The sequence below is a fragment of the Hippocampus guttulatus genome, chromosome 12 (genome assembly GCF_054856545.1).
Source record: "Hippocampus guttulatus isolate MCC_2025c chromosome 12, RoL_Hgut_1.0, whole genome shotgun sequence".
NCBI lineage: Eukaryota > Metazoa > Chordata > Actinopteri > Syngnathiformes > Syngnathidae > Hippocampus > Hippocampus guttulatus.
This window is the reverse complement of record NC_141272.1, coordinates 10,979,299-11,004,896: the sequence shown is the minus strand read 5'-3', so window position 1 is coordinate 11,004,896 and position 25,598 is coordinate 10,979,299. Positions and strand designations below refer to the sequence as shown.

The 25,598-nt window shown below is 41.7% G+C and overlaps 3 protein-coding genes across 3 annotated transcripts; 2 read left to right on the top strand and 1 right to left on the bottom strand.

The window, feature by feature from the left end:
• Positions 1-6,413: 6,413 nt before the first annotated feature.
• On the bottom strand, positions 6,414-7,604 carry gemin7 (gem (nuclear organelle) associated protein 7). Its single transcript, XM_086126377.1, has 2 exons — positions 7,478-7,604; positions 6,414-7,287 (listed from the first exon to the last, which is right to left on the bottom strand). The coding sequence occupies exon 2, from the start codon at positions 7,271-7,273 to the stop codon at positions 6,887-6,889; it is 387 nt and encodes a 128-aa protein (XP_085982503.1). The 5' UTR covers positions 7,274-7,287; positions 7,478-7,604; the 3' UTR covers positions 6,414-6,886.
• A 748-nt stretch (positions 7,605-8,352) lies between these two features.
• kcnk20 (potassium channel, subfamily K, member 20) lies at positions 8,353-9,204 on the top strand (the record flags this gene model as incomplete). The annotated part of the gene is given in 2 exon segments (XM_086126378.1): positions 8,353-8,646; positions 8,649-9,204. Coding segments are annotated over 2 exon segments (738 nt in total), but the record flags the coding sequence as incomplete, so codon positions are not given.
• A 924-nt stretch (positions 9,205-10,128) lies between these two features.
• calm3a (calmodulin 3a (phosphorylase kinase, delta)) lies at positions 10,129-20,767 on the top strand. The gene is made up of 6 exons (XM_086125235.1): positions 10,129-10,356; positions 15,863-15,893; positions 16,286-16,429; positions 17,247-17,353; positions 18,355-18,490; positions 19,117-20,767. The coding sequence occupies exons 1-6, from the start codon at positions 10,354-10,356 to the stop codon at positions 19,143-19,145; spliced, it is 450 nt and encodes a 149-aa protein (XP_085981361.1). The 5' UTR covers positions 10,129-10,353; the 3' UTR covers positions 19,146-20,767.
• Positions 20,768-25,598: the final 4,831 nt, after the last annotated feature.

Genomic DNA, 25,598 nt, shown 5'->3' with positions numbered 1-25,598 from the left:
GATAGAGTGATGTGACAGTAGAGAGCAGACAATGTCGGGTTACCCTGCTGATATGGGAAGGAGGACGGAAGCATCCTGGGTGGGTAGGTTGGTGGGCGGGCGGTATGGGGAGCGTCCCTCCGAGCTTCGCTGTGTGGCGTAAGTCTCACTGATGATTCACCAGTCTGCACAATAAAAGGTTGGCGACCCCAATTTGAGTAAGGCAAGGAGGAGGAGAAGCGGGAGAAGAAGGAAGATAGGAAAAAATGGGGGGGGGGGGGGTAAGAAGGAGGAGGGGACGCGGGTGCCTACGTCAGAGGCACTTCCTAATAGGTGGATGTCCTTGTCCTTGACAAAAGTAAATCACGTCTCTTGGGGAGAAGAATAAAAGATGGAGAGATTGCTGTCTGGTGAGAAAAAAGCGTGGGCTCGGGACGTGAGCGCGTGTCTAAGTGGAATAAGAAGCAATTAATTCAGCCTCGGCACTCGGAGCCGACGTAGCTGTTTTGATGATGCGAAGATGGGAGGGGAGCGAAGGGATGCAGATTAAGTGATTTAAGATGTGTGAGGGGCGTGTGGGCGGAGCAGCGGGGAAAACAGGTGAGAGCTCCACAAGATGGAATAGGAGGAACAATGGAAAAGTACTCTCAAGACATGTTGTAGGTGGCAGTTAAAAGTTGCTGTTGATAATGAGAATACGATCCCACTGCCACTGGGAAAGCACTTGTCCAACATCACTGATCCTCTTTTTACTTCTCTCTAATTGAACGGCAGCAACCTGCTTCAATGGTTACAATCAAATCATTGTTAGGGGCAATTACGTAACTGTGTTTGTAGAAGTTTGCCTTGGAGTTAACATTTCACTACATCATATGTGAGCTGTGAGTTTTTGTGCTTATCTTGGGTGCTAAAAGTAACTAAAAATGCAGTAAAATGGACCAAAAATGGTTATGCTTTGAGCTGAAAACTGAGTATCGAAAAGATGAACTCCACAAGTACCGTGGGTGTTTTTGGGAGCAGCACGGTGAAGTAGTGGTAAGGCCATTCAGCCTCACAGTTCTGAGGATCAGGGTTTGAATCTGCGTACGGAATCTGTGTAAGTTTGCAACGTTCTGCATATCGGTTCATTAAGGACACTAAAATGAGGTGTGAATATGAGTGTGACCGGTTGTCGATACAGTGTGTGCCTTGTGGTGGGCTGGTCACCTGTCCAGGGTCTTTCCTCTTGCCCAAAGTCAGCTGGGATAGACTCCAGCTCACCCGTGGCCCTAATGAGGACACACACAAAAACAATTCATTTTATCAAGCAGGTGCTGAAATAAACATACACTTATTAATGATGCAATCGCAAAAACAAAGAAACATTCTCAAGTTGAATGGCGATGCACAACACACACACCTAAAATGAATTCCAGCACTAACTATAACAGCTGAGTGGCAGGTCCACTTTTCAAACACCTTCCAGTTTCTCCTTTTGTTATTGCTATTTTTAATTTGTGAATAGTTTAACTTCATTTTAGCTCTATGATACAGAGGTCAAATTATACAGTATTTATGCTGGATATGGCAATTAAGAATGTCAAAATATTCAAAATTAGGAACTGAAAGTATTTAGTTGACTAATCGACTTTAACACTCCACATCCAAGTTTAAAGCCGGAAATCAACTACTCGTGTGTTTTTGGCAACCCATCTTGCAATTTGCCAATTTACAGTGGACTTTCGACTCGCCCATCTGCGACCATTGCTGAACTATAAGGCTCGATCGAGCAGGTGACAGACTTGTCATAAGTCCGCATGCTTCTGGGAGTACAAAAATAAAATGGTTGTGGATGAGATAAGCCATTGAATCCATTTGACATGTTATCCAATGGGAAACATTGTTTCTGTAAGAACGACTTGGAGTCGACCAGTGTCACGGGAACGGATTGTGTTTGAAAGTAAAGTATTACAAATGGCTCTCGGTAAGGATGCGTAACACAGTTCTACTCATATGTAAAGTATAAGAACAATATTGGCATCCTTGGACCCATTCGGAATCGATGGAATCGTTAAATGACTGGGCATAATTGTAGAGGTAGGGGTCACAATTTTAATACAGCTCTTGTACTGACTTTCATTCCATTGTGTAGCTTTATTTAATGATGTTACTCTTTCCATAAAATTCTCTCAGACCATGACTGTTCCATCCCAAAGTCAACCTGCTTCGGCGGCTTGGAAGTAATATTTCTCAGGGTCCATACATAATCGCCCAAGTGGCGGTAGGACGTCAGCAGCTTGACTGCATCACGGACACTCGTTAGCAGCATCTTCCTGTGTTTACCCCAGTGGGACAGGGAGTGGGCCATGATGGGGTCTTACAGACAAATTAAGATAACTTTAATCATCATCTAATTTGCACTTCCTTTCTCCTCCCTCATCTTTATGTGACTTCCTGTAGAATGAAGCCGGACACGCATGCGACACTCCTCTTCACTGCGCACCACACACACACAAAAATTAAGTAGGCCAGTAATTATTTCTCAAGAGTTCATGCAGAATGTTGTGCTTGAACCACCATGTTATATCCACGCGCCTGTATGGGGTTTTCGGCTCCACATTTTTTTACTCTTGGCGCGCATTTGGCAACAGACTTTCTATGATTTGCTTGTACTTGTGAAGTTGTAAATACAGTTCAGTTGTCTGAAAAGAAAATATAGAAATATACTGTATATGCGGCCTTGGTATTGCTTGGCACCTCCACTGCCCCGCTGGGAAACGTATTTTTTGCGTGAGAACTCACGCATTTTTCATTGGCTGATTGTTGATTCAAATTTTGAATTGCAGCAAAACCACCGGCCGGAGGCAGAAGCCGGTGCACGGCATGCAGCCGCAATGTCATAATAACAGTAAATATTTGTGTGACAAAGACTCCATAAATCTAAAATAATCAACAGGCTGCCATGTGACCATGCATACTTATATCGCTGTGCAGTAGGAGTTTATTGCGTTCCATTCTGTTAGTGCCGTTGTAAACTGAGGACACACTGTACTTTGAATTCTTTGGCACAATCGTGCAAACAGTCTACCCTGAAACAAAAGTTCCATACTTACAAATTGCGGTTGTGCATAAACATAAGGCCACTGTTCCAGTGTGGCCATGCTACTTCTTTATCTCCCCGGGCTTGCTGGAGTCAGGAAGTGAGGCTGCCACACAGCTCCTGGCCCTCACAATCACTGGAGCTCCTCCAACATTCCCGGCTGATAGCCACTCAGACAAGTGTGAGGACTAACAGTGACTCAGCCATTCCTATTGTGGTGACCCCCGGGCTGGCTGCCTTGAAAACATCATCCAATGGGCAACCACGTCACTGTTTTTAAACAAGCAACTTCAGAAATCACTATACTGTTCATTTTAGACATATAGGAACGTTTTAAGACCACACTGATCAAATAAAACCCCTGCGTCCATCCATGAGGCTGATTTAGGGCGAAAGGTAGACCACAACATGGGCTTGTCGAACCCAGGGCACATACAGAGACAGCCAACTATTTAGTCACACCTACAGGATTGGGGTGGAACAAGGACAATTTCTTTGGAGCATCACTGCTCATATAAAGCTTATTACAGTAGTTCTGTATTAACTATTACAATCATTCAAAGTTAAACATGGGCCTGTAGAAACCAAGAATAGCGGGCTAACTTGTTATCTTAGCTTGCGACAAATAGTAACTAGGCCTCACCTTCAGCAGTGTAGAAACATTTGTGATTTTTCAAATTGGGGTTTTGGAAATGGAACCAAGCATATTTCCTACAAAGTATTATTGCATCTGTGTTTATGGAGAAGCTTATTATTTATCTACTGTATATTGTTTGATCCATTTCGGTAGGCTCTATCAGATAAACAGTGGTCTTGTGGTCTGCTAAATGTTAAAAACACACATACTAAAAATAAATTAAGCATGAGGTCACAGCCCAGTCATTTCAGTCCAGGTTTGGGCAAAGGATGATGAAGTGATTCTAAAAGTTATCAGACATTAGCCATGAAGTATGAGAGAGAGGGCCACAAACAGGAAAGAGTTCGGAATGTGCTTCCTGTCGACCGGCTGCGTGTACGGGTCAGATTCTTTGGACCATCACGGCTGACCAACTGTATGCCAACACACACATACACGTGCCGAGGCAGAGATGTTTTGCCCCCGAAAGTGGGGACTGACAGGAAAGTGTGAGGAGATAACATTGGGACAGTGTCTCCCTGCACGGTTACAAATAGAAGCTGCCATTATAATTCAGCTCACTCTTGTCATTGATCACCACATTGGCATGTGAAATGTACCTCTGAAATTAAACCAAAGTACAATCTTTATAAGTGTGATTGATTAATTTTCCTTCCACTGAATGGATTATGGTAACTTTATCGGACTGGTATTCGCACGCATTACCTACTTCACAGCATTTAACTGGGGGGTCCACTCAGGGCAGCACACACATTTCCTGTACGTCACTGGCACAAAGCATGTAAACCTACACACACACACACACACACACACACACACACACACACATATGCATCATGAGCGTGCTGGAGCCAATCGCAGCCATCTTTGGGCAGTAGGGAGGGTACACCCCGAACTGGTTGCCAGCCAATCGTAGGGTACGCAGAGAAAGACAACAACCATTCACACTCAAAACACGCCTTGGGACAATTTATAGTGATCAATTAACCTACCGTGCATGTTTTTGATATGTGGAAAGAAACCAGAGTACCCGCAAAAAAACCCCCAAAAACATGCAAACTCCACACAGGAAGGCTGGGCCCAGAATCGACCATCTCTCTCTCTCTCTATATATGTATATATACTGTATATATAGATTTGTATCTATATTGAAACTACATACTACATAACGGTAGTTTGTATAATTGAAAAAATAAAATAAAAATGAAGGATAGCTAAGTGTCTCTTTGAACAAAGTTTGGACGCCCCCGATCTATCTAAAAGATGAACATGCAAAGCAACGCAAAAGGAAATCACGCATTCATCATGTGTGATCACTCGTGCAGAGCACTACTTGGTATGCAATAATAATGGACAGTCATCACGCGGTGGACGAGCGCTCATCACAGAGGTGAGAAATGACAGTGTCTCAGCCTGCTGCCCACACAAGTATGTCTGCGTAAATAAAATTAACCTTCCTCGTCCTTGAGGGCTTCCTGATTGAATCACACAAGCGCCGATGACGTCATTTAAGTCATATTTCAGATTAGGGAGGGCGAAGAGGAGGGATGAGTCACTCCCTCATTGATGACTGTCTCCATTGAGTGGTCAAAAAAAAAGTCGCATGCAGGCGGAGCACGGCCGCCTAATGGCACTCAAATAAAATGACTTATTGGAATTCGCAAAATACACCTTTTAGGGAGATGAAATAGTATTGATGTCCCCTGCTCATCAGACTGGCACAACAATGAAGAAACTTGCAGCTCGTAAAGATATGAAAGATGTGTGTTGCCGTCCCATGTGGTCAATGTTTGATTTGTCTGCATGACAGGAAAACATGATTCTCTTTGTGTTTAAGGGTCACCTGGTGTGGATTTAAAAGGAGGTTAGTCTGTACAAATGGACACACTAAATTCTTAAAGTGTAAAATCTATTATCTTGTTAAATATTGTACAGTTATTATACCGATATAAATATTGGAATGACACATCCATATAGTATGAACAAAATGTTTAAAGTTCCCATTTGAAGAGATACACAAAACGAAGTTTTTAAATTAAATTCTTGGCCGGGCTGTACAACCCAGATCAATTTATTGCTTTTGGTTGTAAATAAAACAAAACAAAATGTAACACACATACAAAAAATAAATAAAGGGAAGATGATCTTGGAAAAAATAATCACATATTAAATCGCAATCGGGATAGTGAGGAGGAAAAAAATCTAGCATTTTTTTTCTTCAAAATTTCATTTTATCCCTTGTGAGGAAAAGTGGCTGGGGTAATGGATGGACGAATAGTCTGAAAATCAGGCAAAGCGCTGCCAATACCCGGGTCGAGGGGCTATAGACCCTTCAGACAACTGTGTAACCCCAGTAAGGCCCCTACAGCATTTTATTTAACATTTTAGAACATTTACTATTAATTTATAATAAAGACATTCACAAGTAGCCATTCCATTCAAATCCAACACCTACTTGTGCAGCACCTGTATCGTGTTTTTTTTTGTTTCAGAGAGGCCATTGTCCTGTCGTCAGTTTTCATGCATTTTGTTTTTTTCCTTTAGATTCTTCGAACAAATTCAGTTCAACGCCTTACGTGTTGAATATGCTGCGTATTGATTATGCTTTTATTCGAGGAAAAAAAAACGCTTGTGAAGTGATGAAAATCGATTGTTTTGTCAGCTCCTCCACATATCGGTCAACTACCTCCCTTCAAACTCTAGGAGAGAAAATAAAAATCCTGTTGAAATTGATTTATTTACACACATAACGTACAGGATCTGTGTTCAATTGCTGGCCATTTACAGTGACATAGAACAAGTCAATTAGAGGGTACATAAATAATCGATGTAGGCACTTTTTCTGGAATTGTTGGTTCGCGGTGTGCCATGAGTTATCCTCATGTATTGTGCCTTGGCTCAAAAATGGCTGTCAAACACTGACGTGTGTAGATTGGGTAAATCCTGTTTAGGTACATGTACAATGCAAAAGCTCTATGCAAGAATTCAACTGACAAAAAGTAATGCTTTCTGCCATCTAAATGCTTCACGTCTATAGATAAAACATGAGGCTATGGCGCCATCTTGTGTCCGAAAGGAGGTTGTGCTTTTAGCCTGCTGAAGTGTACTTCTCACAAAACGGAGGTTGATCTTGATGTGAACAAGTCCGTCTGATGTGTGTGTGTGTGTGGGGGGGGGGGGGGCAAAAGTCTTCACAACTGAAAGGTGTAGGACACGACGTCCTGGCATCTGATGAGCGCCTCTTTCTGCACACCGATGGGAGTGTGTAGGTCGGACACCTGCAAGTTGAGCACGTCGATGTCGCAGCAGCCGAACGTGGCGTCCACGGTCACGTCGCCGTGCATGCGTAAGCTCACCTTCTTGTTGCGCGTGGCCATCAGACACCTGAGGAAGCGCTCTCGCAATTGTGAGCGCGCGCGCTGCTCTCGCTTCAGCTCTTCCGGGTCTGTGTGTGACGACGATGAAGAAGTGATGGACGTGCTGCACAGAGCGATGTAGCGAGGAGATGTAGGGTCGAAGCCGCGGCTGTGAGGGTCGGGACCTTTCGGCAGACGAAGCACGGGCACCGGGGTTGCCATTCTTCAAATTGAGACTTGATTTGTAAACACAAAATAAGGGCGTGTTAAGGTTCCATAACAGTCATGTGCTGCCGTCGGACTACTCAAAGTAAAAGCCACGTTTTGGAGGCACGTGTTGACATACCCGTAATACAGTTCCTAGTCTCAGCAACAATTTAGCATTTAATGTATTACAGAATTCATAAAGGTGAGCTTCGTACTTACCAACTCTACCCTACTGCAATCTGTTAACAAAACAGAACACACAACCCCAACGGTCTTTGGTCTTCTTCTCTTCTACTTAATTTGCGGTAGGCTGAGGAGGAAGTAAACCATCGCCGCCCTATGGATGGAAAAAAAACTACAGCTCCGTGACACGTCCTGAAGTACCGTCGTGTTCTTGATTACGGGGAAAAGTTGTGAAAGTACTGTATTGGCTTTTCTCCCCAGGAAATATGACTTGTGACTAAACGGAGGACCATGTCATTATTTTCCTTGCTGATGTAATTCTGGAGTTCTGGCTGCATTTGATTCCCAATTGTCTTTTGCCAGATCATTCATGTCTCAAAGGACGGGATGGGCCACTGCACACATTTTGAGTGGAACCGTGATTACCCCCCGCACCCCCTACCACAAACAAAAAAAAACGGCACCAGCTGTCTTAAGTTTTAAGAGTGCCATATCCAGACTGCATGTTTCATCCCATTCTACAGATGGTCAATAGGGTTCTTAGGGATGGGCAACTTAAATGATGGCGGTGGCCACAATTTTTCAACAGTGCTACCATAGGACCACGCACTTCCTAAACAGATCTGACCAAAAAAAATACATTTAAATATGGACAAAATACATGCTGACCCGTGAATAGCAAAAATCTGCATATAATTGACACAAATTGAAATGCACGGGGAAAAATCGTGGAGAAAAAAAAATTGTATACCCACCAAATTCTCCCCAAAACACTGATATACCTCTAGTATGCGTTTTCCATTTTTTAAAAAAACGGGATCTCCTAAAGAAGAACTAAACAAAATAATATCCCCAAAGACAAAGAAAGAAAAAAAACCCACTGAAAGCAATTTTGGAGAAAAAAATGGTGAAATGTGCAAATAGTTGACTGCACAGGTGCCAAAAGCTGTGAGTGTACAGGGGTCAACAGCTGTACATTAGTAGAGGAAAGATTTTTGGGCGGGGGATTAATTGAGGGGCTGCTGAGAGTGTGGGCCACATGCAGCCTGTTCTACAGCTTGTTTGGCTGTTCGGACGCCATGCTCTTCTTTAACCTCTTCCTGGAGAAAGTCATCACGCTGTTGAGCTTCATCTTATTCTGGTGGCACTCCAAGAGAATCCGACACAGCAGACTCAGTCCCGAAGCCGGCCAGGTGGTGACAGAAACGAGTGGAAGCCGCCCACTTACCAAGTGACCCTGTTGCTTTTCATTGCCGTCATGGTCGTCGCTTGCAGTGCGGCCGCGCTTTACTTGGCCATGGAGGGCTGGACTTACTTGGAGTCTCTCGTCTTCTGCTTCATGGCCTTCAGCACGGTGGGCTTCGGGGACTTTGTGAGTGGCCAGAGGAAGCAACACGAGGAGATCCGAGCATAGCAGGTGGCAAACTGCATCATGATGCTTCTCGGAGTGTGCTGCACATACTCCCTCTTAAACACCGTCTCCATGATAATCACACAAGGACTCAGCTGCATAATGAGGACACTGGCCAGGGCTTCCAGATGGTTTCTGGATCTCAGCTGTCCATTTAATTGTATAGGCTGTCCACATGCAAGTAATGCATGCTGTTGTGATGAGGCTAAAGTGGAAAGAGTTTACCACAGAAAACTCTGACAAAAATTGTGAAAGCAAGGAGGATTCAGGCAAAAGTAAGAAATCACTTCCGACTGTAGTCATTTGAAATCTTGAAATTAATCTATATTATTTACATCTGCCTAGCTCACAAGTGGATTCATATGCCACTTATTTTATATGATTTTTAAATATCCGTGCTTGCTTTGATTGCGTAGGCCTCTGTACGGCTAAGAACCATAACATTTCAAACTGGACCCCACCGGCTACTCATCAAGGATGGTAATTCAATTCAATTGTTTATTTCAAGCTTAAAGTTAATAAAATGTGTATATTTAATCTAAGAAAATGTATGGACTGTAGATATACAGAGCATGGAATATCATCAAGAACTACAGCCAAATTGTGATGTAAAAATGTATCATTTCAAAACCCTGAACCATAACATACACAACTCAAGTGAAAAAAAGAATGACCAAAGGCAGACAAGCATAGTATCGAAAAATGGATGGCTTAACATTGCATATTTTTTTCTATAAAGTTGTCACTGTAAACATATTTTTTTATATGCATTTTATATCGAGTATAGCTCTCGTCTCGTAAACGTTGATTGAAAAAAAAATACTGTATTATTTTATCGCTTCATATAATCATTGTCAACCTTGCACGTGTTCCTGGAACAAACTCTACACCTCTTTTGATATTTTTTTTGTCAGCTTATGTATATTTTTCCTTCTTATTGTATAGTGTGAAATATCTAAATACATAATGAAATGTTAACAGACTCTGTGGCTTGATTGTGTTTACCAGTTAATAGTATTGTCAGTTTTAATCCTCCATGCACCTCCATCCTCTTTATGGCGTGCTGGGGTGGTATCGTTGCGCATATCGGTGTTAATAGTGCAACACAGATCCTCTTTGTTGGCGATATAAAACGAGCTAAAATTCATCTGCACTGAAGAGCAAGTCATTATTAATAAATTAAAAATTCTTCACATTAATAATGAGGAGAATTGTGGGACGTTTTTTCAAATTACGTGGAGGTCAAACAACGTTCGGGCGGAGGGATACATTCTACCGAATAGGGCATGACAGGCCGGCGTCTCTAGGTTGAGGTTTCCGGGCAACTCTATCGCAAACGACGCACTGTCTCAACGGATTCAAAGCTGTATAGGCGAATAAAGCTTGAATTTGACTCGAGTACTCCCGGGAGAGTGCGCGTCATTGAGGTATCTTACGTCTCAAAGCTACAACTTGACGGGTTTTTCCCCTTCTTCATCTTCGCGGAGCTTGAAAAGTCAAAATGGTGAGTACCAAGGCCAACGACGTGGTTAGCTAGCTCTGACATGAACGTGGATATGGCAGTCGGTCTTGTAGTCAATGCTATTCAGACTGCTTCGATGAAATTCCTTTAATATTAAGAAAATGCTATTAAAGTTGGTCGTGTGAATTAAGGTTTAGTCCAGTTTTGGGGCTTCATAAAAAATATTTAAAAGAGCTTAGCAAACTATAACGGGCCATTCCGATGTAGGCTACATAACGGACCTTTAGGATTGCGTGTAATCAATTTCGGATTGTATTTTCCAATATACCCAATCCTTTTATTCGAATACATTTTATTTGTGTTGCAGAAGCCTTTACTGCGCACCTTCTATGTTGTGCTGTGTAACTAAATGGACGCAGCATCCATGGCGTTGCGGCGTAATAGCACGCATGTCATTTCGATGATTTACAAAGGCGTTTAGTTTAATCCTTTGCTGCACAGGCGGTTTTTTTTTTGTGTGTGTATGTGTGATTTTTTTTTCTTTCAGCCCCCTCAGAGCTAAATGTGACCAAAGAGGAGTGGGCGTGGTGGTGAAAAAAGGGGCTGCTAAGAATAGCCCACCCCAGCCCCGGTGTTATCTTGAAACTCATCTCGTGCTTCTAACCTTTCGCGAGGAGGCCGATGCATAAAATGATCGCTAACGCCTTAGTAAATGCTTGCACAATAAGCCGCCTGCAGCCGTGGCCAGCGGCTCTTGCTGGTGCGCATCAACAGGGGGTTGTGGATCTACTTTGGCATGCGCAACAAGCGTTAAAAAAGCTTATTCGTCACCTCAATTTGCATTACATAAGAGCACTGCCCACAGGTAGTCGTTACACGCGTGTGATGTTTTTATATGTGTGCTTTAGATGTACGTAAAGACGGCGTGCTTCCTGCGCCATGCCATTGAACCGCATTCTGATCCTGCTGAATGAGCCTCCATGCCACCCCCCAACCCCTTTCCTCCTGTTGTGCCACCCATCCCACCCCACCTCCTCCCCTCCTGCTTCCAACCAAGCCATGCTTGGCGCAGTAAGCTGTCATCATCTGCAGTGCACCCTTCACAATGGGAAGAAATTCATTCGAAGCCCCTACCGCAACTAAGCTCTGATAAAGCCAACTTCTTAATTCTTTACAATTGATCAGCTCATTGAAATTTTCAAAGAAAGTACCTCATTTGCATTGTCTTGCATCATTCTTAGTAAACCCCACCACCCTCTGTCCAGACGCCGTGGTTACGTTGACTTGAATAATCGATAGCATTGCACCCACTTTGAGTAGGGAGTCACTTGATGTCACTTTTTTCAGATGAAATACGAGTGAGTACTGCACAGTACCAGGGCTACAAATGCTTGATAATGCCACTATAGCATGCAATTTTGATGAAAATATGTTTATGGGAATAAAATATTGGTCAACACTCGGGGTGTGATAGTCTATTAATTGAGAACCAATCAATTATCAAGTTAATCAGCAACTATTTTGATAATCAATTGTTTAGAGACCTTGTTTATCTTAAAATTGTTCAAATGCTCTGAGTGTAAGCCGCTAAACGTTACATTTTCTCAGATTTCTGTTGTCCTCCATGAAGGCAGTGGGATGATCTCTGTTCAATCAAAATTAAACGTTTGAAAACATAAAATCGGCTTTTACTTTGGAAAAACAATCGAACATTTTTGTCAACTTCTGACATATTGCTCAACAAAGCAGTAGCTGAATCATAATTTTCTGCACTGTAAATGTGAATTGATGGTATTTAAATTAAAATGTTTTTAATACAGTTCATGGATGAATTGAAAGAACAATTGCTAGATTAAGCAGTCATTAAAATAATCATTAGTTGCAGCTCTAGTCAAAACACATTTTTTGAACATAACATGCTTGACTCAAATATAAGATTTCAGAGACACACAATCAAATGTTTAAAACAAACATGGTTAAACTTCATTCACTCTGCAGGGCATGATGCCCAGTTTGAATTTTCTTTGTTAACTCATTCACTCCCAAAGAGGTATTTAGATGTCTTTTCAGACGCCATACATTTAATCCCAGCTCCTCATTTTATATTGACGGTACTTGAAAAGGGTCTGAAAATGCCATTTTGGGAGTGAATGAGTTAAATGCCATTTTTTATTTACTCGTTCACATTACAAAAACAAATGTGACTTTTAATGTGACGGAACACGCATGTGCACAAAGCACGATGTCGAGTGACCCGCCCAAAAAAATCACATCACATGGCACAGTGTTTACGGAAGTATGATCACATGTGTAGTGGCTCATGTCAGAGTGAAAAAGGCCGGAGGAGGTAGAAATGTTTTGGGGAAATGAGAATGCAAAACATTTAATGGAGACATCTACTAGAGATGGCATCACAGCATTGACGCATGCAACAAATGAACTGCCTGCGTGGATGAATTACTACTGTCCATCAACGTCAAATTTATACTTCATATTTCAGGTGGGATTAAATTAAAAGGAACACTTTTACTCTAAACAACTTTGTAACTTCACAGATGATTGTCAGTAGTCTCTCAAGCACCCACACACTCAATAATTCTCTCGTGTTTTGTGTTTGATTGTAAAGTTCAACTGGGAATGTCAAACAGTTTGAACCAAATATACATTGACTGAAGAAATCTGTCTGCCAAACTGCACACTGCACTCTCAGGGAGGACAAGTGGTTATCTCTTAGGGCAAGAGGTAGGCTGCACCCTGGACTGGTTGCTAGCTAATTACAGGACATGTAAATACAAATAACCGTTCACACCTACGGACAATTTAGAGTTTTCAATTACCCTTAACATGGAACTCAGAAAGATGCTTTTGGAAGGCAGGAGGAAGCCAGAGTAATGTGTTGAAAATATTCCTTATGTCAAATTATGTATACAGTACAAACATTGTCCTTAATAGTTATTAAGCTGTTCAATTTGAGGAAAAGTGTGTACATATGTCTGTGAAGAGTAACACCACACTCCCATCGGCGCTCTCAGGCCCTTTTCTCATGTAGAGTTGTATGGGTGACGCACTTCATCCTCAACAAAATAGTTGTAGCTGTGAAGCACATACCTCAGGTATGCCAAATCCTTGCTTTTGTAACCTATTAATGGGTACCATGCCTTTGGCAATGGCCAGCCTGATTCCCTCCAACATAGCTGTCACCATGCTGAACAAACACAATGGGAAAATGTTTGTGTCTTAGCGCAAAATAACTGAAGCAGGTAAGAGTCACCTATTTTGAAAGTCGCTCGAGAGGGTTGCAAAATTTGCTAAAAGTTGCAGCCAAACTCGCAAACTGCAACACAGACTACATTTGCTTCTCTGTTTATGGCCGTTTTGTTAGTGGAAGCAGTGAACATCAGCAGGGATGTGCTGAAAACCGAGCCATACTCTTGACTGTCTTTCATGTGCAAACAGTAAACCGCTGTCTTGGGGGTGGTTGGGACATGAGGTAGGATTAACAACATGTGTCTGGGAGGTGAGTTTCTTCACATTAAAACGATATACATTCTGTTCTTCTGTCAGCGACGTTGCTCCAGCCATATTATATTGAGCAGCAAGGACTGATGGGTAGCATCACATGAAACATACATTTCATCCTTACAGTGCTCGCAAAGATGTCGCATGATGCGTTTCAATCTCCTTTCGTCCGTTTCCAAATCCTAACTACCTCTCTATTGCTGAACAATCGGAAAACACTTCATCTATAGTACAAGACTGAGCATTACATTACACAATGTCTTAGTTATGTTATGACATTGAAACTGGAGCTTGAGACAGGTTACAGGTGGGCTACACATTGATAACGTGAACCCGACAGGATTTCAATTAAAGATTTTAAAAAAAGGTGCTTAGTGGCGGTGATCTTCGGTGTGCTACATAGCCGACCCTATTCGTGTCTCACTAATTATAGTAGACGTGTGTGTATATCGGGCCGTGGTGTATTTATACCCGGCCCTCATAACACTTTCGCGGCTTTAACTGGACACGCTGACTGACTTGGAAAGGCCTACTAAATACCTCACACGGGTGCCAGCGTGACATGTCAGGTGAAGTTAAAAATGAATTAAGTGTGTTATTGCACTAGACTTGCTTTGAATATTTGTTGAGCTTGAGAGTTACAACCGATCGCGTGATCCGATCGGGACAACGCTACATTTTACCGACCTAATACTGACGTAGAGAACACTTGTTAATTCCCCACGTGTTTATTAATTCCAGCAATACCGATGAAATGCCACTTTGCAAGCTTCTTACTACGCCCTCATTTATGTGTCTGTCTGGGATTTTCAAAGGATGTGAAGATTTGTATTTGATGATTTTTTTTCTATCATGTGGTTATAATTTTTCAATGTATGAGTCATCGTTCGGACAATTTATTTTCCCTTGTGAAAAAAAAATTGCCATACAAGTTGTATGGTGGCAGTCACCATAACTCATTTCATAACAAGCAATTTGGCAGATAGTGAACAGTTTTTCATAAAAAAGAGCCTTCAAGCTGTTCATTGTGACTCTCAGTTGAGGTTTACTGTGTAACTAAACATTAAACAAAGAATTACACATTTGTATTTAAAACAACCTCGCATCTTTGCCCAACAAATGTCCACTTATTCTAACAAATGACAAAATGGCAAAGATGGTCGGATGAAAAACAAGTGTCATGGTGCGATAAAGCTTTAAACAATGGATATCTGAACATAAACAGTGTCGACAGAAAATATAACCCCCTTAGGCATGTGTTATTTCAGTTCACACTGGAGGGCTTGATGCCCTCTTCGGACGTTATGTTAAATCTTTTCGTGTCATCGTTTGCCTTACGAAAACAAATGTGACTTCTAATGTGAACACATCCGTCCGTAAAGTGACACGCATGCGCACAAAACACGGCGTCATGTTGCACCGTGTTTCCGGAACTAAATAAGGCCGCACGTGTAGGGGCTCAAGAGGAGCAAGGTGGGAGTGAGGTAGAAATATTTTGTGGAAATGAGACTATGCTTCTCAGTCTTCTCATTCTAAGGATGATGTCATGTTATTGCCGCACTTTTAATAAACTGTCAGCGTGGCTCAATTATTACCGCCACCAGCAATGTCCACTTTATGCTTCATGTTTCAAGTAAATTAAAGTCAAATATTGTTCCTCTTCACAACTTTGCAGATGCAATCAACACATTACTTCTTCAGGGTAAAATACTAACAATTTTTCCACAGGCATATGTTGTGTTGTATTATTTTGTCATTTTATGTTAACTGTTCTGTTGATGGCGGCGCGGGCACCCGCAGCGGCTCCTCTCTCTCTCCTGTAGTTGAGAGGAAAGTAATGTCATCCGTGCTGTATGTTGCACATAGAACACATTTGACAATAAAGTTGACTTGAACTTGAACTTGAATCTGTTAAACTTAATTTTGTCTCATAGTAGCGTAGAGGTGACATTTGAATCAGTCGTATAGCAGGCCTTTTTCAGTGAAAGTGAGCCGCTAGTGATTTATCAATGTCCTCTTCTGTCAACAGGCAGACCAGCTGACCGAGGAACAGATCGCAGGTGAGTACATAGCACAGCGATGCTTTTAGCTTTGGCAGCTCTGAAGTGACAGACATGATCGACTGCGGAGGATAAACACTTAGCCTGCGGTTATCACTTGGTATTCTTCGACAAGCCGCTTGACATCATTTAGCCAAAGCGGAAATCAGCGGGGCTGTGAGTCAGTCTCCTCTGCAAAAAACCTCACGTATTTATTTTGGAATCGACGCTATAAATTCACCAGAGCTTTTACTCAGGCGTCCTTCCGGCATCCATTTAATTCAAGCATTTGAAGGGGCCGAATGAGTCATAAACACACAGACACACACAAACGATGCTTACCGCTTAACTTATGGGTCCTTACTACTGCAAGATATCTCGGTCGCATGCGGTTTAATTGTGTCACTGTGCAGAGTTCAAGGAGGCCTTCTCGCTGTTTGATAAGGACGGCGACGGAACCATCACCACCAAGGAGCTCGGCACTGTCATGCGCTCCCTTGGCCAGAACCCCACTGAGGCTGAGCTTCAGGACATGATCAATGAGGTCGATGCGGACGGTGAGAAGGAAAACAACACATTTGGACTTGATGTACTGGACACGCTAGCTTATATATAACCCCCTCGGACTTGTCAATTGTCTGAGAAGTTTCGTTCAACTAAACCTCTGCTTGACATCTAAGCAGCCTAGTCGTGTTGTTGCCTCAGGATTGAAAGTCTCAAAGTTTTATAATCACCTTTATTTGCAGAGCATTTAATACAACACAACCACAAAGTGCTACATTGAAGATTGAACATAAATAAATATAGGAATAAGACTAAACTTTTTTTTTTACCAAACAAACAACTGCAGTTTCCTAACAGCCAGTAGTTCATCCTTTGGCAGGAAACATCCATAAAGGTGGATGTTTTTTTTTTTTTTTTTTAAACACAAAAACAAGTGGAAATTGCTAGGTTATATATATTTTAGTTGTTTGTAATAACTAATGGCACCTTTGTACATTTCTTTTTTAGAATTACTCTTATCGATTGAACACGATTATGTAGAGGTGTTGATGTTGGTGCACTAAAGTATCATACAAATGTAATGATGTGGTGTTGGTTTAAGTAAAGAGGGATTTTTTTTTTCATTTTCTGCTGAGTAATACTGGTTTTGGAAGTGTGAGGATCCTGCTTGACTCCAACGATTAAAAGAGCATTTTTTGATTAACTATAAATGAGAATTAGTTTTCAGTTGTCTTGTTACCTGGTGAGATAAAAAAGAGCAGTTCCAAAAGATGAAGGCCATTGCAAGGCACGCAATTGTAGATTAAACGTTTGCCTTGTTTAAAGTACAGTATCCTTTTTTCATTTCAATTGCTTTGTGTGGCTCATTAGGTAACGGTACAATTGATTTCCCGGAGTTTCTGACGATGATGGCGAGGAAGATGAAGGACACAGACAGCGAGGAGGAGATCAGAGAAGCATTCCGAGTCTTTGACAAGGTCTGTAACACTGTAAAACAGCAGCTATGACCTTTTTAAAAATGTGTTTATAATCATGAAAATGGCACTCTCTGGTATTGTACTTCAGAATAACATAATTTTACACAATGTAAAGAATGAAACCCTTTTTTGCTTTCTTACCAATTTGAATAGTGCTGCTCCTTTTTGTATGCAATCATTGACCAGCAGGGGGCGGTATAATACATATTGTATGTAGATTTCAATTAACACCGACGGTGTCAACTCAGTAGCAATAATAGTCATTTTTTTGCAGCGCATCAATAATACATGCCTGTGACTATTGCTGTATTACCTGTCTTCATATTTTCAAATATTTCAAATAAATATATCTAAATATTAGTTGTTTAACTCATTCAGGACCAGGCAATTCTGGACCAAGTCTGAAAAGACGTTTAAAAAACGTCTTTGGGAGTGAATGAGTTAAAGGTTTAGAACTAGTCAACTCCATTGGCGAGTACGTTTTGGTTCAAGGGGGTTGCCGGATACACCCCCCCCCCCCCCCCCCCGAGTATGTTTTTCCAAATTTTTTCTCATCTGTCATTTTCATCCCTGTTTAAATCATTTAATACTACTAATTTTAAACTGCTCTCTTCGTAAAATGTCCGAAGCACATGCCGTCAATAGGCGGATTCTGATCCAGTTTTGTGCCAAGACGCCTACTTATATGGATCCAGTCCTATTGGGATATTTTGAGAAACTTGTGTAATATAACCAGCGCATCTTATCTGGCAGCCTTTCTGGTCTTTCTAGGAGTCAGTTTATACACAGGAAATACACAGACCAATCTCACGCATTTTTATTCCTCACATGTGACCGGACTTTGCAGAACTAATGGTTTATTCTGGTGAGCATTGCAAGGAGTGGGTGTTTGTGGGGGGAAAGTGATGCGGGGAAGAGAACAAGATATTTTTGTTCCTGGAATTTTGCGGCGCCACAATTTGAGATGCAATGACAGTGGTGTTTGCATGTTGCCTCTGCAGGATGGCAATGGCTACATTAGTGCAGCAGAGCTACGGCACGTCATGACCAACTTGGGGGAGAAGCTCACTGATGAGGAGGTGGACGAAATGATCCGCGAGGCTGACATTGACGGCGATGGTCAGGTCAACTACGAGGGTAAGCAGTTACATTTTTGTGATGGCAATGATACCCTAATCAAAACAGCAGGCTTTTTGTATTGTGCATAGACCTGTCATAATGGTCTGATATTTATATTATTTTGAAAATAAATGTCACACCACAGATAATAGTGTTATTAACAACCCTACTCAACGGGTCGTCATTTGGGCTTTTCTATACCGCAACAAGGCGCTCTAAAGCAACCATTTCGAAAGCAACCAGTTTGAAGCCCCAGTCTAAAACTGAATTTTTTAAAAATCATTTCCCCCCCTGCTCGCTCGTTCGTGTTTCTCTTTGTGACATGTACACACACTCATGGCCATCAATGGTGTATTTTCAGTGTGTTGGTGTAGCTGGGTAAATGCACGTCACACGAATGAAGGTGCCTGCGTTCTTACACAGTGGGTGAAAGGGAACTCGTGTTTGGGGCCAAACATTTTTTTTAAAAAGGCACCATTTCAACCATGGCCAAAATAACAGGGATAGTGAAAAACAGTTTCCGGCTTTATCTCCACAATTGAGGATCACATAGTTCTGTGTTTGTACATTTTCAGCAATTCTCGTCAAACATGAGTAATGAATTCACTTGACACTTTTAACTGTTGTGTGTTTGTGTCTTTCAGAATTTGTGCAGATGATGACTGCCAAGTGAAGAGGATGAGTGTTCTCTTTTAACGTTGCTTGTCCTCTGAAGATCAATGTCTTTAAGAACAAAAAGGAACAATTACAATTATCAGCTGATGACCCCCCACCCCCTCCCCTTTTTACCTCCTCTTAACAAAACAAAACCAGGCATTTCATGTAGAATTTGGCCATTTCTGCTTAATACATCCCAGTACTTTGGAGGTATCTGTTAAGCATACGCCTACAGACTAATCCCTGAAGAAGTTAATGGACCAAGCTTTAAAAGGGCCAACGGCCTTTTACTTCCGACCAAGATTTCTGCCGAGTCACCCAGCTCATGAATAATTTAGACGAAAGAGCAGCGCTGCCACTGCAAGTGGGGGGTGGAGGGTGGGATAGGAACCAATGCCACGATCACTTTAGAGGAGTCGGTTATTTAAAATCTTTCCGCTTCTGCAAAGAACCTCGCCTATCTACTAGCACCCGTGGTGATTCCCTCAAAACCGATTTGACAACTCTTCTTGCATGCAGCCATTCTGTGGTGGTCTCCTGTCTCGACAAGGTGGTTCTGATCCCGTCAGAGGTAGTGGTCAGATATTGTACACAGTGGAGGTATATACTTTCATATATAGCTATATATCTGTCTAAAAAAATATGTGTCACTATTGGTTATTTCAAGAGCAACTAGTTGCAGTCTGTGGTGTTCATTGGTGCTTGGTTGGAAATGAGCATTTCAAAAGTTTGGCTAAGAACAAGAGACTATTTGATCCCCAGCGGGGTATTCTTTGTTGTTTGAAGCGGATGGCTTTATATGTTGCTGTGGCAACCGAGCGGCGACGCTAGTGTGACGTGTTGCTTGAGGCTGATAGTTGTGAAGGCGCTCCGGAGGACTGCTGTTAATTCATTTGTTATGCAAACGGATATACAGACAAAACAATATTGATGTAATGCTTTCTACATGTGTTCTCAAATATGATGTATTGATGACAAACTTTGGTCACAAAATTTCAATCTATATATACGGTATATTGGTGTGTCGTAAAGTTTGCATTGCCTGTTGTTGTTGTTGGTGTTGTAGTAAATGGCCCTCTTTGGTTTTCAAATGTGCCATAATGCTTCTCAAATGCCTCGCAAGATTTTGAGAAAATCATAGACGTCTATGGAAATCTGACACAAGAAGACAGAACCGTTTGCACTTGGTATTAATCACGTAGATATTGCAAAAGGAAAATGAAATTTGACTGGTGCGATGACAACTCGTATTTCCCTCCTTTCTCACCATTGTGGGCGCTTCCTTCTTGAGTTTGTAGTCCAGTGATTTCACCTCCAACCTGCTTGCTTGTTTTACTCAACATAATACATATACTGTACTGTATACAAATACCTAATGTAGTCGGCTTGTTCTAATAAAACATGAGAAGGAGTTGTAGCAATTAATTGGACTGGTTTCAGCGTTTATAAGAGTTGCGGTGACTCATCCTTGGAGGGGATTGAAACTTGATCCCACTCCGAGGCATTTCAGTCATCGATGTTTGATTTTGATTTGAGGAAGTAAACGGTAATGGACTGTTAGCTTTTGATGGTGTCTCAAAAGATGTAAAGATGTGATATATTTTACAAAAATCAATAAACTGAATGAGCTTTACTTCACCTGATTTTCCCCCATGTTGTGTTTGGGGGCGGACTTTTTTTTTTCTTCACTTATAACACACCCCACCCCACAGGATAATCACTTGGAGCCATCTTCCCGATACCCGCTAATCTGCCTTTTCCTGACGTTGATCTCAAAGGAGGCAAAATGCTCACATTTGTCCCGATTGTCCATATGTGAGTACCGGTACTCATTGTTAGTCCACAGTGATGTGTTCTCAGTTGCTTTGTCTCTGATTTACTTTTCTAACTATCCCTTCCCTGCCAGTTGATAACATTTTCTGTTGAGGGTCGGTCCACCACAAACCGGGTCAGGGTGAGTCACCCAAGCCCTTGACTGGAGAAAGCGCTCATGCAGCCTGGCATTATATTTCGTGGCTCATGAGCTTGCTGTCGGAGCCATGTGTGTGAATCCAGGTCATCCCAGGCTCACGACCCCTGGCCCCCGACGAGCTTCAGATGCGACAGAGAGAGTGCACGACCCCTACGGCCTCCCTCTGACTGGTGGGATCCAGAGCCAGTGGGACGAGGCAACCTCAGAGGTGAGTAGAAGTGATTGGATGTGTGCCCCAATGCTATTTGTGTCCATTGTCGTTCAGCAGAGAGATGAGGTGCATGCTCAGCAGGAAAATAAATGCAACGTCACAGGTGGGATGATTTTCCTCTGGTTGTCCACATGACAACTACATATCTTAAATGAACACGTTTGAAGAATATATGCAATTTCTGGAGGAACGGGGAACTAGCAGGTCAAACACCGTCATACCAGTGATTGCATCTTAGCTTCTACACTAGGGGGCGTCGTTAACATCAACTGGCCTGCTCGATTTTGCTTCTCGAAACAATGCGGGGGGGGGGGGGGGGGGGACTAGCAAGTCAAGTTTACAGTGCAACATAATAGCTGTTTCCCCTGACAGGATTCCTTCGCTGCAAGTTATGCAATTATAAAAGAAAAAAAAACCTCATGAAATATTTTACAACGTGTAGTGTTTATTTTACAATATGCAATTTCAATTTTTCAATTGAACCGCTTATATGCCGTCCATAAATGTTAACTATGCATACAGATGCACACACTACAGTATCTCTTGCTTTGGATATTGATTTTCTCACACACACACACACACACACACACACACACACACACAAACATTTACATATATACACTCACACACACATACATTTAGCAGTTAAAACTTTGACTCCTAATAGCACCCACCTTTCAAGACTAACCTAACAAGTGAATTTGTCTCACTAATGTAAATGTATTGAACATTTAGTTCAGTATATGGCAGTGTGGCTTATTTAATGTTTACAGAGGTCCCGATAAGATTAGGTTTCTATTAGGTCCGATGGTATACTCATGTTTTTTTTGTCTTTGCCAAACTGTTCCTGTTTCTCAACACACGACTGATCTTCATGATTCATGAAGAATGCACTTTAATTAATCCACTGTCACATGAAGGTTGATCGCCTACGCTGACCACATTCTGGCATGAGTGCAGTCAATCAGAATGAAACAAGACACCTTCGAGAAACACAAAAAACACACATTTCCCCAACTCTCAGTTCACTTTGTTTGAAATGAACGGAAAGAAAAGAAGAATCACACACCTTCTCCCAAATGGTGATTCTTTTTTAAATGCACATTTTCCTATTAAACTAAATTGTACCACTTTAGGGGTTAATAAAAATCGGTCCTTTTTGGCACAATTTATCCTCCTTTAAGGAGTTGTGTCAGTAATATGGACCCTTTTCAGCCAAGCGCATCTTCAGATTCCATTAGGGTTGAATAACTTCAAATGGAATCAGCACTGGTTAATTCCATTTGTATAGTTTTAGTCCGTAAATTGTCTGCAGCAAGGGGGAAGTCCTGGCTGTCTCTGGGTAATTTCCACACTACCACTCTGGCAGTGTGTGGGTTGTGCTCATCAAAACATTTTCCACGCCAACCATGTTGAGGTCATATGTCAGTCAACACTGATCCAAGATCTTTGAACACTAAAACAAAATGCCATTGTCAAATTTTCCATCCGCCAATTTTCTACACTGCTTTTGTGGCCAGCTGCATTGTTTTATGTGGCCCGCTAAAGCAAATGAATTTTGTGTACTTCATGCCTCTTGCTACACCGTTTTGTTTTTTTGTTAGTTTTTTTAATGTGGCGGAAACTCTGTACCAAGATTCAACATTTTCTTCAATTTTTTTACTGTTATTACAAGCGTTCTGTCCCCCCCCCCCCCCCCACCAAAGCCCATTATCCTCAAATGAGGGTAGTTCGAGCGTGGTTTTTTTTTCTCCCCCTCTCCCTCCCTTGTTTCTTTCTGACTTTCGGGTTGAGTGAACGCTGGCGTGTTTTGGCTGCCGCTGCTCAACCCGTATTGTTTTGTGTTTTTTGTTATTGTAAAGTGTCCTTGGGTGTCTTGAAAGGCGCTTATAAATAAAATCTATTATTATTATTATTATTATTATAACAAACTGAACAATATTTACATTGAATTGTCAAGTTTTTTCTTCTGATTTCAAATTCAATTTGTTGTTTAACAATATACAATAACAATAAAGTGCAAGCTCAACATACTTGACACTTTTAACACTACTGGGTTAAAAGTAACCCAATTGGGTGAAATGGCGAACTCATCGTTGGGTCCAATAGGGACAAAACCAATGCTGGGTTATTCTATCCAGTGCATTGGGTTGATGATTTGACTCAGCACACTGGGCCAAGATTTTGACCCATTCTGATGAGTTAAAGCTACAAAAGGAATGGGTTACCAGATTATCAGTATTGCTGTGGTTAAAAATAAAGCCAACATTCTCACATGGCAACTTTCCCCTGTCAAGGGTGGCCACTGCGAATTTTGTGAAATACATTATATGTACTGCATCTATGGCTCGGTGGCGGTCGATTGTATCTTGCTTTATTGATGAAAATGTATTTTTTTTTTCCTTTTGAAAACTCACATGATACAACATAGCACTCTTGATTTGCCTTCACATCTGCAACGCTGCGACGCCACTCACTTGCGATTCGGATGTTGACATGTGGTCAACCACGAAAACTAGATGCAGGACCCTGCACGCTGATTAACCCTTTCAGGGACAGCGTTTACTCCAGTGGACAGCTACCCATGTTATCAGGTTACAGGGTGTATGAAAGGGTTAACAGTTCGATTGGCCACAGGGTCGATGTGCCGCGGGCCTATTATTCAACATGTCAGAATGTGGTCAGAGGCAGGAGCACCTAGAGAAAACACACACGAGCATGTAAACAGAATGGAATAAAAATGAAAATTCTCAAAAAAATTGAGAATAATAATAAAACTCACTGAAACTGCATCTTAAGTTTATAAAACTAACTACAATCGCTGTGAAAATATCCTTAATTGATTTCATACATGAGCTCTCGGGTTCTTTTTCAATGTATTTATTTTGGTCCTGCCGTGCATCCACAGCTACGGAGGAAAGAAGGTCAAGAGGTCAAACAGTTTGCTCCCCAAAAATAATTAAAACTATCCGAAGAAAAAAGTCAAAACTAAATTAATGGTAAATATAATAAACAATCTAAAATGATTGTTACCATGGAACAGAACATGAAAATTCCACGCCGGAAGGCCAGACTTGAGATTCGTGAATCTAAGAACTGCGAATATGCTTACCACCGTGCTTGCAAATATAAAAATCAAGTGTACTAAGAAACTGCCAACTGTAGTGCAAAGATCAGTACTTGTCGAACTTTTACCATAAGCCTAACACAAATACCGCAAAGTGATATGTTCTAGTTGAGCAAAGGATTTTGCCAGTGTTCGGAATTTCAGGCAGTCATCGGTGAACCCAAAATATGAATTTCCATGAACTAAGAAAGTTCAAAAGCAAATTCAAGTTTCTCAATGACCAGCAGCTGGAGGTTTCCATGGGGATGCAAAATGTCGAGCGGGACAATACGACAGTGGCGCAATTTTCAAGACTACTTAAAAAGAATTCTTTTATTTGATTTATAACTCTTTGCAAGCACTGCTTTCAATCCCCTGACCAATGTTAATTGGTTTCCCCCTTTTATGACTTCTCCCCATGAAATGATATGTTGTTGTTTTTATAATAAAATAAAAACGCGAACAATACTTATCTTTTATGTTTCAGCCTGTGATTAGAAGCTGATGTTTTTATGTCGTAACAAAGCCCGCACGCTGTCCTGGGGCAATGACAAGGAGCCGCAATTCCCGGCTGCCACTTGCTTAGATTTTGTTCTGTGGTAAACAACACTGGCCTTCCAGTAAAATTCATACGAGGGGGTTCAAAAGTCGTTGACTTCCTGGTTCGAAGTCCGTCGAGACACACTTTCCCTCTCTCCTCGGGATTTACTGCACCGGCTTCTGTTCGATCGGTCTTTCAAATATGCCATTTAGGCCAAGGCATTAGATTTGTTAAATCCGTTTCCTGTCGGTGAAAGTGGACACTTTACCTCTTAACCGCATCCTTTTAGTGTCTGCTTGTGTGTATAAAGTTTACCATCTGCCATTGTAAGACAGGAATGGGAACTTAGACCCACTTTAGATGCAAAGATGTCGTATGTGTTTTGAGAATGTGTCTCGACATGCGTGTACAGACTGAGCCAGCCTCTCATCCACAACCTGGGAAAATCCACATGGTAATACGAACATTTTTCAACCCACACATCCCACCAATATCCTCGTTGTACTGCAAGACTTGAATGTTCATGCGGCGTCTGCAGTTTAGGAAGTAACCTGATCCTGATTAAGCAAACATTGGCACTGTCCTGTTCTAATTGTGTTTTTGGCCAATTACGCAAACACAGACGGCAACGGGAAATGA

Bases quoted from the DNA above. Each gene is read 5' to 3' on its own strand.
- gemin7 (XM_086126377.1), bottom strand. From the start codon at position 7,273: ATGGCAACCCCGGTGCCCGTGCTTCGTCTGCCGAAAGGTCCCGACCCT.
- calm3a (XM_086125235.1), top strand. The intron at 17,354-18,354 runs GTCTGTAACACT...TTGCCTCTGCAG, and splicing joins CATTCCGAGTCTTTGACAAG to GATGGCAATGGCTACATTAG. The intron at 18,491-19,116 runs GTAAGCAGTTAC...TGTGTCTTTCAG, and splicing joins TGGTCAGGTCAACTACGAGG to AATTTGTGCAGATGATGACT.